The following is a 13,019-nucleotide window of genomic DNA, read 5'->3' on the forward strand; positions in this document are numbered from 1 at the left end:
GGATGTGTGAACAAGTTGCTGCAGTTAAGGCTGGGTATTTCTGTAAGAAGGCTGCATCCTCTTATGTTGTCTGCTGAACTTGCATCATTGGTGCCCATATTCATGTTGCGCATTTAGACTACAGAAACTCGCTGAATGCAAAGCTGCCCATATGCTTGACTCAGAAACCTCAGCTGGTGCAGAGTACTGCTATGCAAATCTCACTTCATTCAGATTACTTGCACCCTTAAAATCCGCATGGGCTGCTGATACCTTTGCAGGTAATGTCCCAAATTGCTATTGTGTCCGTTCTTGCTTTGCAGGGTTAAGGACAACACTACCTACAAACCTTTATGTGGATTTAGAGGGCAGCAATGCACAAATCCTCAGCGAGGTGTTGGGTGCTAAGGATGCTTTACCTGTTGCTGGAGGGGTCGCGGGGGGGGGGGCATGCTTTCTCTGTTGTGGGTTCAGAGACCTGGAATGCCCTGTCCACTGAGATGCACCTCCAGGCTGTATATGATCTCTGCCTAGACCTATAAAACCTATTTTATTTCTGTTTGACCACACTCCGGTAAATAGTTTAAAAAGCTGCTCTTTTTTTAATCTGTTTTATTTTTGTCATAGTTACCCTATTGAGTGGCAGTCTTACAACACTTTTAGTAAAAAAGTATCCGTTGATTCCTGGCATGATGTGTAGGACACGACCCAGCCTAAAATAACATCCTTGTCTAGAAGCAGGCAGATGTCACAGGTCACTGTTGCATGCCTTTCAATCAGCTGAAGAAATGCAATCTTTATCTCCTCACCAGGTTTAAAGTGGTTGTAGATATGCCCAGTGGTCCAAGTTAAAAGCGTGTGGCTGAAATAATGCTGCACGAGCAGTGACGTGACTGGGGCGTAGAGATCACATACTGAAGCCATGAAGGCCTTACACCGGCTACCAGTAGAGGCAAGAGTGATCGTTCAGTCGTTAATATTTGCTTGAAATGCCTATTTGAGAAAGGGCCGGAGTATTTGGTAGAAATGCTTCCATGAGTTCCTAATAGGAGAGTCCTGAGAATTAACGACTTGAATCTGGTGAAGGTTCCTAGAGTCAAATTAGCTTTAGCTAGTAAAAGGGCCTTCCATGCTATAATCCCTAAATTATGGAACGCCTTGCCTCCGGATCGGCAACAATGTAAATCTTTAGGACAGTGTAAGAAATCCTTGAAGACACCTCTATTTGCTTGATCTGCTTTTTGGCTTAGAGACGATGGACTATGGTTTCCTGATTTACTACTTCCTGATCTGCGCCCGGATATCTGAGGGCTTGCTTACTGACACTATACAAGTATAAAAAAAGAAGAAAAAAAAGAGTGAAATATTTATTCAGGACCTGTCGTGCAAGCAGAACTATTGAAAGTGCCTGGGACTGACATGGAGGCACTACTGAAATGGTTAACTGGTGAGCATAGGAGGAGTCTGGATGGAGGGCATAGTGTAAGCAGTGATACTGTGACCGGGCCGGGGGCAGTCCAACTGATGTTGCATGCAAGTGGTGGCAGTTAGAGAGAGGCAAGCAATCCGGCAAAATGACTGATGGTATGGGACTGCCACTCAGGCTAAGGGTTAGCTGAGACTGGATAAGGTCTTGGTAGCAGCTGAAGTAGGAATAATTATAAAGTCAAGTAACTCATACATTCTTTGTTTATTGAGATTTGGTATAGGAAGAGAGGGGCTGCTGATCACACCCAAAGGCACTGAAGTCAGGGCAGTTTGAGTTGGAGGATGTATGAGGCAAAGGTAACAGCAGAACTGCATGTCAGGGAGCGGGGTAGAGCAAAGGGAAGTGGTCAAAGTGGGGCTGCTGATTGCTTGGTGGAGAATTGAGACCAATATATAAGACTTATTGAAGCCACATTGTTCTTCAGGTGTATGTACTTGACTTACCCTCAAATGTATTTATTACATTTTATATAGCGCTTCATGCCAAGGTGCTTTTGAAAATTACTTTCTAAAGGTCTTTGCCTGTCTAAATTTTGGTGATTCATTTTTGTATTTAATGTTTTACACTTGTTTTGTCAATCACATTGCATGCTATTGAATAAATGGTTTGATACAAGGTCCCTGGGTGAGGATCTTGCTAAATAAAAACAGAAGGGCCCGCATATTAGTGTTGAGTTAGATTTATATCATGGTTAACATCTTTCTCCCTTGCACTTTCAGTCAGAGGTTTGGATCAGTGGATGCAAGTATATTTGGTGTGCCGATACCAATAATGGCTCTGGTAAGTACATTACATAACGTGCTGTAAGAGTATTCTGGTCTATTTTGCACATACTCCTTTATTGCTCTGATCTTTGGAAGTTGGTGTGATTATTCAAATGTAAGCAATGTGCACATAAACTGCATAGCGAAATAAATATATATTCAGAATGATGCATGGCTCAACAAGCTTTGCTATTCTATCACAGTAATTAATGTGCAGATAGTTGTAGGGACGCGAAATGGAAGTGTTGTTGACGTTTCACACGTGTGTGCTAGGAACTCAAGATAACCGGTATACCTTTTTCTGTTAATGATCACTTTGGATTTTTAGGAGCTGTGTTCTTTTGAGAATGGACGTGTAAAGAAAAATCACAAAGGAACTTTAAAAATTCTCTATAGTTAGCTTAGCAGGTCAAAAGAAAATGTAAAAATAGACCAAACTCTCTCATGACCATGTACATCATTATATAACCTTGCTTATGAATTAACATTTCAATAAAAATGTACGTTTCTTAGAAATATTCCCATTAAGGAGATAATACGATATGAGACAATGGTGATTAACCTAGCATTTTTTAGCTCAGTTTTATTTGCAAAATTCAGAGATCATAGCCTCCCTCCCATGCTGGCATAGAGTAAATACACTGCTGGATGGAGCCGCAGCGTGTCACAACCCTATCCGTTCAGCTTGCTGAGAGATGATGCTGTCCTGCAATCCCATGCCCCCATCCCTGTCTAATTCTCTTGCTGGTTCTCTTCCTTTATTTTGCCTTTTCTGGCCCCTGCTCCTTCATTGCCCTGCCTTGCCTTTGTTCCTCCTCTGCTGCCTTTTTGACTTGAAGCTCTCAATCACCCTGACTTTCCTGCATTTGCCACCCATGTTCAGTGCCTCCGCTGGCGTGACACCACGTAAATTGTGGGTGGATTTCAGTTTTGTGGTGTTGGGAAATTTTGCTTCGCCATTTTCTCTTAGTAGCATTATTTAGCACTGGTCCAAACGGAAGTTTCTTTTCCCCACGCTGCCCATCTTCATATCCAGTGACAGAATAGTTTCCACAGTGGAACCCCAGGAACGCATCGAGCCTGCCTAACAGGTAACAGAACACAGCTTGAAAGTTCCTCATAAGCATTAGCTTAGTTTAACCAGACAGGCGACCTCCCCACCCTGGCTTGCCTCTAAGCTGTCACCAGCACCTCCACTTACAGTTCTGGTTCTTTGGCCCACCAATTCACACTTTCTATCATTGATGCCCCACCATGTACTCTTACTTATTGGACCTTCCTCTGTGCTCTTCTTAGTTTTGTCCAACCAATGGCTTCAACTGCACCTCCTTGACACTCTGCCTTGTGCTTGTTCCTTCATCATTCCCATGGTGACCCCGTTTTGACTTGGAAGTCCCCCAATAAACTTGCTAACGCCTTATAATTTTTGTGATGAGTTGGTACCTTCCCAGCTTTGCTGTTCTCAGTCTTTCTTCCTACCTCACTTTCCTCCTCTTTATTTGCCCTTTCTTTTCTCCTTCTTCCTTCCACACATCTCTGCCTCATCCTTCTTTCTCATCGAGGATGTCCACTTCTCTCTCCTCCTGATGCTAATTATAGTGTTGTCTCATTCCTTCTACCCCCCTTCACCACTCTTTTCCTCCTCCTCTCCATTCATTCCTTCTGCTCCTTGACCTCCTGCTTGAAACACTGATTTTGGTCTTTCCTCCAACCTCGTGTCTCCCCATCACCCACGGCCACCGTCTTCCCCCCTCCAGCCTCCTTGCTTCTTCTTCCTCCATCCTTCATCCTCTTCACTCTCTGCTCCAACTGCCTGTCTACATTCTGCCTCCAACCTCTTCTCTTAAGTCTCCGGTCTCCTTCTTGTTCCAACCTCCCATCTCCCTACTCCTTCACCTTCACAGGTCCCCTTTTCTCTTCAACCCCTGCCTTCTTGTTACCGTTCAGTTTTGGTCCTCATTCTCCAAACGTCCACATCACCTGTTCTAAGCTAACCCCTTGCCTCCCATTGCGGGGCTGGTAATTGAGGCAAAATATCTGTAGCTGTTCATCTGCATGTGCTTTACTGGGAGGACTCTGGATTGGTCATGTGAAGCTAAAATGAGATGTTACCCAGCTGAAGTCAATGGGGTGGGGATTTACAATTGCAAACCTGATGAGCATGGTAATTTTGTCATAGGCTGCCATCTTTGTCCCTTTCTGCTGGCAGCCGTGTGCAGGGTGCAATGCTCACACACTGCCTTGAGGCAGCTTCAACATCTCTCTGCAGTTACCACTTGTCACCCCTATCTACTCCCTCTCCAAGACAGATTTCTGTGAGTGGTGTGAGCAGGCAGGAGGCGCTCCTGCTCACGTTTTATGACCTTTTGATCTGAATCTGCCAGCTATGTCCTCTCCCTCTCTGTGTTGTATGAGGATTTATTTTTATTTAGGTAATCTACGGGCATTTCTTGTCCCAAGTAGGGCTCTGTGACATCTACTGTACAAGTCCTGATTTCTTAAAGGGACAGTAGAGCGTAATGGGACCCTTTGGCAATCCCCTGCATCCCGCTTGTGGCATTTTGAGTTTAGCTAAGGGATCCTCCCCACATCTCCCTGAGGTCCAGTATTGCGTGGCTTGTGGGAGCAGCTAGTTTCCTTGTCTGACTCACAAACCATCTTCTGGGTCAGACAGGGACTTTGTCAGAGTGGATAGCTCACAGGTTCAGTGCTTCCCTCTGACAAGACTGAGTTAACACATTCTAACTTCAGCAGGACCAAATCAGCCCATCACCTTACTGAGCTTGGTAAATTGAGTACCATTACATTGGCTAGTTTACAGTGCTTAGAAGCGGGAGGAATCTGGTATGGGAAATGGATAAATAGCTGGTGGTCTTATTATACTAAACATAATAATAGGAAACCTGTTTATTTTAAGGGATTTCTAGGGTCGTGTGTGATTTTTAGTGTCGTACTTTTGTGAGGGGTCAATAATGTGAGGCAGACAGCTGTCTGAAGATCATTCAAAATATCCCATTTTATTTTGAAAGAAAATGTTTCAAAATGCCTCACTCTCCCTGCTCTGTTGAGGAATTCCTTGCCTATTCTAAAAACTAAGTGAACACCCTCTAACACAAGATAACTGGCCCTGACTCTAAACAACAGACACATAAATACAAAAGGTATGGCAATTCAACATAATATGAACAATGTGTACATTTCCTAAATAACCTTCTGAGGTCCTGGGTGATTTCCCTTCCCCAGGATTTAAAGTCAAAGCAAATGTTCATCAACAAAAAGTTCCAATGGTAATAGCTCTTCTACTTTTAACAAAAGTTCCACTAGCAACAAATCTCCTCCTTTTGGGTGAAGTTTTCCACTTTTCACTTCAAGCAAAATAGCCCCAAATGTAATACTGGCCACAATGCTTTGTCAATCCAACAGTAAGTTTTGCTGCATTTCAAAAGAAAAATGCAACATCCATACTTTCACTGTTACAAAGTTCCTAGTAAACAGTTAGAATTCTTGGAATTATGCTTTCAACAGCCACAATGGTATATTTGTCAGGACAACCTCTGAATACTGCTGCTTCTACTTCAACAACTATAGTTCTTCTTATGTTGTACTGCTGCTCCAGCTTCAATGACTTTGAGACAGACTTTGACAAGATGTAATGTACAATGTTTCAACCTCTTCAGGTAGGCTAGGCACTCGTCCTTCAAACTACGTTCGTCAAAGGGGCAGCCTCTTAGCCTCTCTTGTCTTACTGTCAACAATGCCTCTTGGCTTTAGGCAATGCTTGTTCTCTTCCTCAGTCTTTTATATTCTGTTCTCTTCCTCAGTCTTTTATACTCATGTAAATACTTGTATACAAAGTAAAGATTCAGTCTTTGAGGGAAAACTATAATTAGGCATTCTTGTCTACTCTTTGACGTACTTTTCACGCTTTGAAAGTGGTTGTCTAATTGTATTCCAATAGAAGCAAAGATAGAGTTCAGGCCTCTTGGGGAATCACAATAAGGCACACGCAACCATTCGTTAATATAGTTTTCCCACAGTCAAGATTGTAACTTTGATATTGTCAGCATTAAGTGTTTTTTAATGGTCTTCGCAGCATTCCCTTTTCTAAATTGAGGACAAGCGACCACTCTATGAACAATTATAGTCTTTGTTTATTGTAACAATGGGTTTAACAGCGTTAGCTTCCCACGCAAGCAAGAAACCCTTTTAATTTATACCCGTGTTGCATTTCAGTTCTTTTAAGGATTTCGAATACAGTGGTCGACTTCTACTAGCTGAAAGTCTTACACGAGTGGCAAAGGAGCTGATTACTGTTACCGCCAAGGCTTCCGCAATGGTCTAGAATGCTGTGTTTCACTACAACTTCTACTACTTCTGGCTCACTGGGGACCCACACCCTTCTCCTGAACAGGGGTCTCCGGTTGGCCACACGCCTTGGGAGTTTCCTCTTCTTCCAAGACCCTCGACTTGACAAGTGCTTCTTTCCTCGGTGTTGGACATGCCAGTAGCTCAGCAACCATGGCAATCAGGCTCACATGGGGCAAGCATTTTCTCCAGCATGTCTTCTGCTGTGCAGCCTCTGCACTTCAGATTTTGGGAGGACAGGACTCTCAGAACATGCAGGTAAAATCTGCTGTTTCAACGTTCCGGCGTTCATCTTGCTCTCTCACCTCTGCTTGGTTTGTCATCCTTGTGTCTTCCTTCTGCTTCTACTGCCACAGCCTGCACTGCAGCCAGCATTCCAGCTCCTTCCACTCCGTCCTCCTTTCTCTCCCTGATGGGGCCATTTATGCCTCCGAGGTTCAGTGATCATTTTCAGGGGTGGGCGTTTAGCCTCAATTGCCTGACTACAGCAATGGCTACTAGGCTTAATTGCCTGACTTTGACAACTACATGCCACTTTAGCCGTCTTCCTCGTCTCAATCCCTCTAGGATTCTCGGACTTGTAGTTTCTTTCCACAAAATTAGGTTTCAGCATACGTGTATTATTTTTTAAGGGTACGTTTAATTCCCTTAAAATTGTTGAGAGGGGCAATGAAGATTAGCCTTTACAGAGGAAGCTAGTTTATTGAACACAACATTTCCACATTCCTTTGTAGTGTACCCTTGGGTTTGAGGAAGGTGTTTAGTTTAGGATGCCAAAAAGGATCTTTCTTTTGTTAAGTTTGCTCAGTTGTTACAACATTAAAGTCCACAACTCTAGATCTAATGTGAAGGTTAGGTACATTAAAATGTCAATAAGCCATTACCTCTTTAGGTACCTTGGGAATATTCTTCCTTCCAGAGGAAAAATACTGTGCATCATCCCACGGAATCTCCTCACCACCCTGGGCCCTGTCTCCTCCTGCAGTACACCACCCCCAAGGTTAGGATCAGGAAGTGTCTGCTTCCCCTGGCCACATGGGAGGAGACTTTAGGCAGGGTTTCAGAGAGAAATCCACAGGATTCTTCACACTTTCCTGCCCTTTAAAGGCACCAGGTTGTAGGGCATTGGAGGCAGGGTGCCTCACTGTAGCAGATGCTCATTCCCACTGCCTACAGTGGTAATAGAGTAGCTACACTGGATGAGCAAGTATTTCAGACTCCATGCTTGTTGAATCCTTCCTGGAGAGACTGACAACAAGGGTTGTGATTTTGACTCAATTTTATTGGTAGCTTTGTGATAAATGTTTTGAAAATTGTGCGCATAAGAGAAAAGGATGCAGTGAAGCAGTGGAGTGTGTGCCTTATGACCAACCATCTTGCTTCTAATCCCCTTTGCACCCTGATTCAGTCTGGTTTTAGCTACGCGAACTTAACTGAGTTTGTTCTCCTCTTTGTCAGTTGTCAATACCTGCATGCTACTTTAATTTTCCTGCTCTCGTTCTTTTTGATTTGTTCGAAGGGTTCGATACAGTCAATGACTGTATTCTTCCCTCAACTTTTTTCTTCACTTACCATCTATCTGATGTCCCCCAGTGCTTTGTTTTAGATCATTTACTTTTTCCCTATGTGCACAACTCCTCTTGCTTCTATCATCTTTTTTGGCACTTTCTGGTCATTTTTGTACCAAGGAGTTGCAGGCATTGTTCTTCACATTCTTTCTTACCGGATAACATAGCACTATTTCTGACTATTTGTAATTCTTCATGGATGTCCTCAGACACACATGACCTCGTTCCCAATAAGAATGACATTTCCCGTTGCCTCTGCTTCTTGTTTCTTTCCCTAAGCTGCCTTTATTCTCATTGCCATGGCTACCCTTCCTTTTAATTCTACTGCATGTAAACTTTTTGTATCTTTTGATCCGACACTCCTACTTTTCTTTTTTCTTTGTGTAAAAAAAACCTACATGTGTAACCTTCACAACATAAGCAAAGTTTTCTCCTTCGTGCCTCCCACCTGAACCCCCCTCCTCCTTTCCCCCTCCATGCAACTATAATTCTAGAATTGTCCCTTTTACTCTTGTTTTCTCTTGTCTGGATTATTGCTGAACCCTTCTGCCCGGCATTCGCACCTATATCCTTGTGCCTTTACAATCGATTTTCAACTCTGCTATGGCTTTTCCCATTGACCTTCTCCCCCACCCCATTCTTTTTTATTCTTTTTTTTCTGGCTACAGCTCCCACAGTTGTTTCTTCTTTGCATTGTTTCTAATGGTACACATACGGTCTTGTACCCCTTTATCTGTCTTCTTTTGTTGTAGTCCGTTTCTGCTTGCAACTTTAGCTCTGCCACTGAAGTTTGGATGATTTATTTTCTCTCCTTGTACTTACTTTCCAGTTTCACTTTGTTCTTATTTTCTCTAAGCCTTGGGACGCTGTGCCCTTTCCTGTTAGTTTCAACGCTTAATCCCTTTCACATGCTTCTGAAGCCCCGCTCCTGTTTTTCGCTTCTCCTGTTCCTTCCCCTTAGTTGTGATGATTCTGTTTTTATGTGTGTATGTTAAGGATTTCTTAATGTAATTATTTTAGTAATTGTATTTCATTTATTTTATTTTATTTGTGTGCAAACCTACTTTCAGTACTCAATGTAGCGCTGTACATTGGTGTGGGGGGGGGGTTACAAGCATATATTAGATGGTTGCAGGCGGGAATAGTTCTTAAAACATTATTGTGTACTTTTGTACAGTGCTTTGGTTCAGGCTGTATAAATGTTCAATACAATTACATGAAAATAAAGCAGGGATATAAAACCGCTGGCCACTTGTGCCTGCCACATAGACCGAAAGCAAAAACTCCACTTGGCCCAGCGAGTTCTTTTTGTTAGGCAGAGCTGACCTTTTTGTATGTAGGTGGAATGACTGGTGAGTGAAGGATACCAAGAAAATGCACCACAATTTGGGTTCTGTGAGCCTGCAACCACTTTTTTATTGAAGGCAAGAAAGTGTTTATCTTTTTTCTGCTTCACTGTGGTTTGTTATTAATGTGTAGGCTGCAATTCAGGGCAGCCTCCTCAGTAGATCACTCTCCTAGACCCCTAGAAGGCAGAGACTTACTGCACTAGACTTGATGCAGAGGTCTTGTAGGTCTCACAGTAGCCAGCTTACTCCTGTTCCGGAGTTTCTCACTAACTCCTGGATTTGGGACATCGCTCTTCTCTGTGGTGCCTTGCTTTCTGCATCTTCTCTTGACTGCTTTGTCTGCACTCTATATCAGGGAGTCTCGGACGGTTCTCTGGGATTTCCCTTCTAACAAAGTCCTCCTTCACTTCTCGGACACACTTGATATGTTTTCCCCTGATTGTCTTCTCATGTGACCTCATCAGATAAAAGTAGGGCCAGGAGAGAGGCCCTCTTTGAGGTTTTGGAGCACCACCATCCTGGCAGAAGAGTTTTTCTCCTTGCTTGCGGGCATCTTCACACGGGCTCTTGAATAGTTTCTTCTGCAACAGGGTAATCGTGGACTCCTAGGTTTTCAGGTCATGGGCTTCCCATTTCTATTTCATTTAATGGCCTCTCTACCACTGTTTGGATGAGAAGCTTTTCCTTCAGGGTGCAATTGAACACCATATATTTTGCCCCTTCTCTGGCCTTCTGATTAGGGTTTCTTCTCTTTGGTAAATTAGTGATGAATATTCCCTCACCTTTGGTCCTTCCAGACTTCCCTCTGACATTTCCTTGCCAACTGGCATTTCCAAACATTCTGCTTCCAATTGAAGGTAGTGTTTATTTTCCTGTTGTGCTGGATGTCTCGTGGTAGCACAAAAACAACGGTTTTATAGGAAAAATGTTTAATTATTCGAAATATCTGAGGTAAAACTGGAAGTTCATATCCTCAAGCTCAAGTGCAAGGTGTGACAACAAAGCGGCAAATCCAACGGGGTTGGTATATCGCTGTCCAGAAATAAAGATTAACTACGGTAACTGTATGATGGTGCTTCAACCTAGAAAAGGTCAACTGTTCATATTCTGTTTTCCTGTGTTATTTATTTTAATGGTTCCCGTGGGTCACAGGTAGGTAGGAATACTTAGGGGTCAACAGTTGGAGATGCACAAATAAAAGTGGCCGAGGGGCCAAACTGGTGAGGTGAAGCTCTTGTAAAAATTGCACACTCTTTTCATCTGGGTGCGCGCAGGAGTAGTTGTTCTGTGGCAATATCTTATCCCTTTCCGTACAGATATTTGGTGTAGGTCATGAGAGCCCTCATGACCTATTGGGTCGACCGGTTTCAATGGCACTCGTAATTGGGGCCATCTTCCTCAGGACCGTGATTCCAAAAAAGGAAGATAAATCCGAAAGTTTCAGAGATGTCTGAAACGGAGCCAGGTAACTCCTGTAGGGATACAGAAAAGAGGGAAGGGGTGGGAGAGGGGAGACAATTGCATGAAGAATCTAGCCTTGTCAAAAAGTGTCATCTAAACCTTACACCAAGAGTGAGAGGATCGATGTGGATAAACATTCAATCTAATTGCGGTGAAGAGTACAGGACTATTGATGGTGCCTGGTCACCGGTGTCTAAACATGTCTCATTGGGAAGGGGGGGGGGAAAGGGAGAAGTGCTGGAGTGAGGTGACTAGGTCACAGAGGGGAAAGTGCTCAGTGGCAAAATGGGAGAAGATAGCCATGGGTACCTCTACACACCTTGTGTGCTGGAGGAGGTCTGTCTGTCGCAAGCTGGCTGGTGGCTCTGAAAAGCAAGACAGAGGGTCTGTAAACAGACAGCCAGGTGGCAGAATTGAAAATTGAAAAAAATGCAGCTGGAGTGCTGACGAAAAGGTCTGTAAACAGACAGCCAGATAACAAAAATTGCAGATGCAACTGGAGCACTGACTGCTCTGTAAGGCCAGAATGGCAGCAGGGGCTGTACCTGTGTCTTCCGTGGAGGCGTCTGCTTCACTCTGTGCGACCGCTCGAAATGAGCGCGATGTCGAACTAAGGCCAACCGACTCTAAAAACAAGTGTGCAGCGCGCGCCCGCCCGGCGTCGGAATGACGTCGGCGGGCGTCTAGGCAACGTCCTAGCAAGAGCGGTATGGGTCCAAACGGGAAAAACTGCCCAAACGCGCGTAAAGAGGACTTGGAAACACGGCTGACGGAGACTGCAGCTGTGTAGGACTAGGAGATGGGAGTGGGCTCCTAAACCAGTGAGGATGGCGGGGGGGGGGGAAGAGAGAAGAGGGGGGACAGAGAGAAGGGTGGGGGAGAGAGGGGGAGAAAACAAGAGGGGTGGGGAGGAGGGGAAGGGGGGGTTGGGGGTTTAGCCGGGTGACCAGATCTAGGTCAATGCAGAGGAGCGAGGAGACTGCTCCCTCGAGGGGCTGTGAACACAGTGGGAGGGGGGGGTTGAGTAGAGAAGGAAGAGGGAAGAGCAAAAGGGCAAATGAATGGAGGAACAGACCAGTACTAACAGCATAGTGGCCTATGTTAGCACCGCTAGGTCGTGCCACTGGATATTCTCATTCAGTCCTTTAGAACATGTGTTGAGTCTATAAATCCACTGCTGTTCCCTTCTGAACAGAATGTTGTTGAAGTTACCCCCTCTCGCAGGAGGTGTGACCCTTTCTATGATAGTCCATTGGAAAGAGGCTGCAGTATGTCCTTCAGCTGCAAAGTGCTGGACTAAAGGAGCAGTCAGTTTGTTTGTGCGAATGCAGGACCGATGTTCGACCATACGTGTGCGGGCTGGCCTGGTTGTCATGCCAATGTACCTGAGGTCACAGGGGCACGTGATCATATAGATCACTCCTTTGGAGTTGCAATTGGTCAATGTCATTTGTCTCCATGGTGTCTGCCATCCTATGTCAATCTCTGTGGTGCGTGATGTCTGGGGGCACATGGAGCAATTGCCACAGGGGGGCGTGTCCAGCGTACCCTCTGGGGTGGGGCTGTATCCCAGAGGGTACGCTGGCTATGTATGCCCTACCCAAGATCCATAAGGGCATTACGCCTCCACCAGGACGCCCCATTGTGTCCGGCATTGGCTCTATTTTGGAACCCCTCTCTCAATTTGTTGACTTTTTTATAAAGGAACAAATTCCCAAAATGACTAGTTATGTGACGGACTCCACTAATATGCTAAATCTACTTGATACCCTGCAGTATGATCCACAACAAGAATGGCTAGTCACTATCGACATTGAGTCTCTATATACTCGGATCCCCCAACAAGAAACTTTGAAGATGCTGAGCAGACTATTACACTCAAGGATTGAACTACATGGTGTGTCACCAAACTTCATCTACCAATTGGCAGAGATCGCACTAACTAAGAACTATTTTGTTTTCCAAAATACCTTTTACCAACAGATATCTGGCACTGCGATGGGAGCGACCTTTGCCCCCAGCCTCGCCAACTTGTATGTCGACC

General features: G+C 44.5%; 1 protein-coding gene across 2 annotated transcripts in view; it reads left to right on the forward strand.

Annotated features, from left to right (window-relative positions):
* Positions 1 to 13,019, forward strand: part of GK5 (glycerol kinase 5) — an 831,314-nt gene that overhangs the window by 634,710 nt on the left and 183,585 nt on the right. For both annotated transcript variants that reach the window (XM_069618275.1, XM_069618276.1), the window contains one exon: positions 2,188 to 2,248. In XM_069618275.1, coding sequence (XP_069474376.1) covers positions 2,188 to 2,248 — 61 coding nt within the window. The remainder of the gene's footprint in view (positions 1 to 2,187; positions 2,249 to 13,019) is intronic.

This window comes from Ambystoma mexicanum, chromosome 10 (genome assembly GCF_040938575.1).
Source record: "Ambystoma mexicanum isolate Mex_15411 chromosome 10, UKY_AmexF1_1, whole genome shotgun sequence".
NCBI lineage: Eukaryota > Metazoa > Chordata > Amphibia > Caudata > Ambystomatidae > Ambystoma > Ambystoma mexicanum.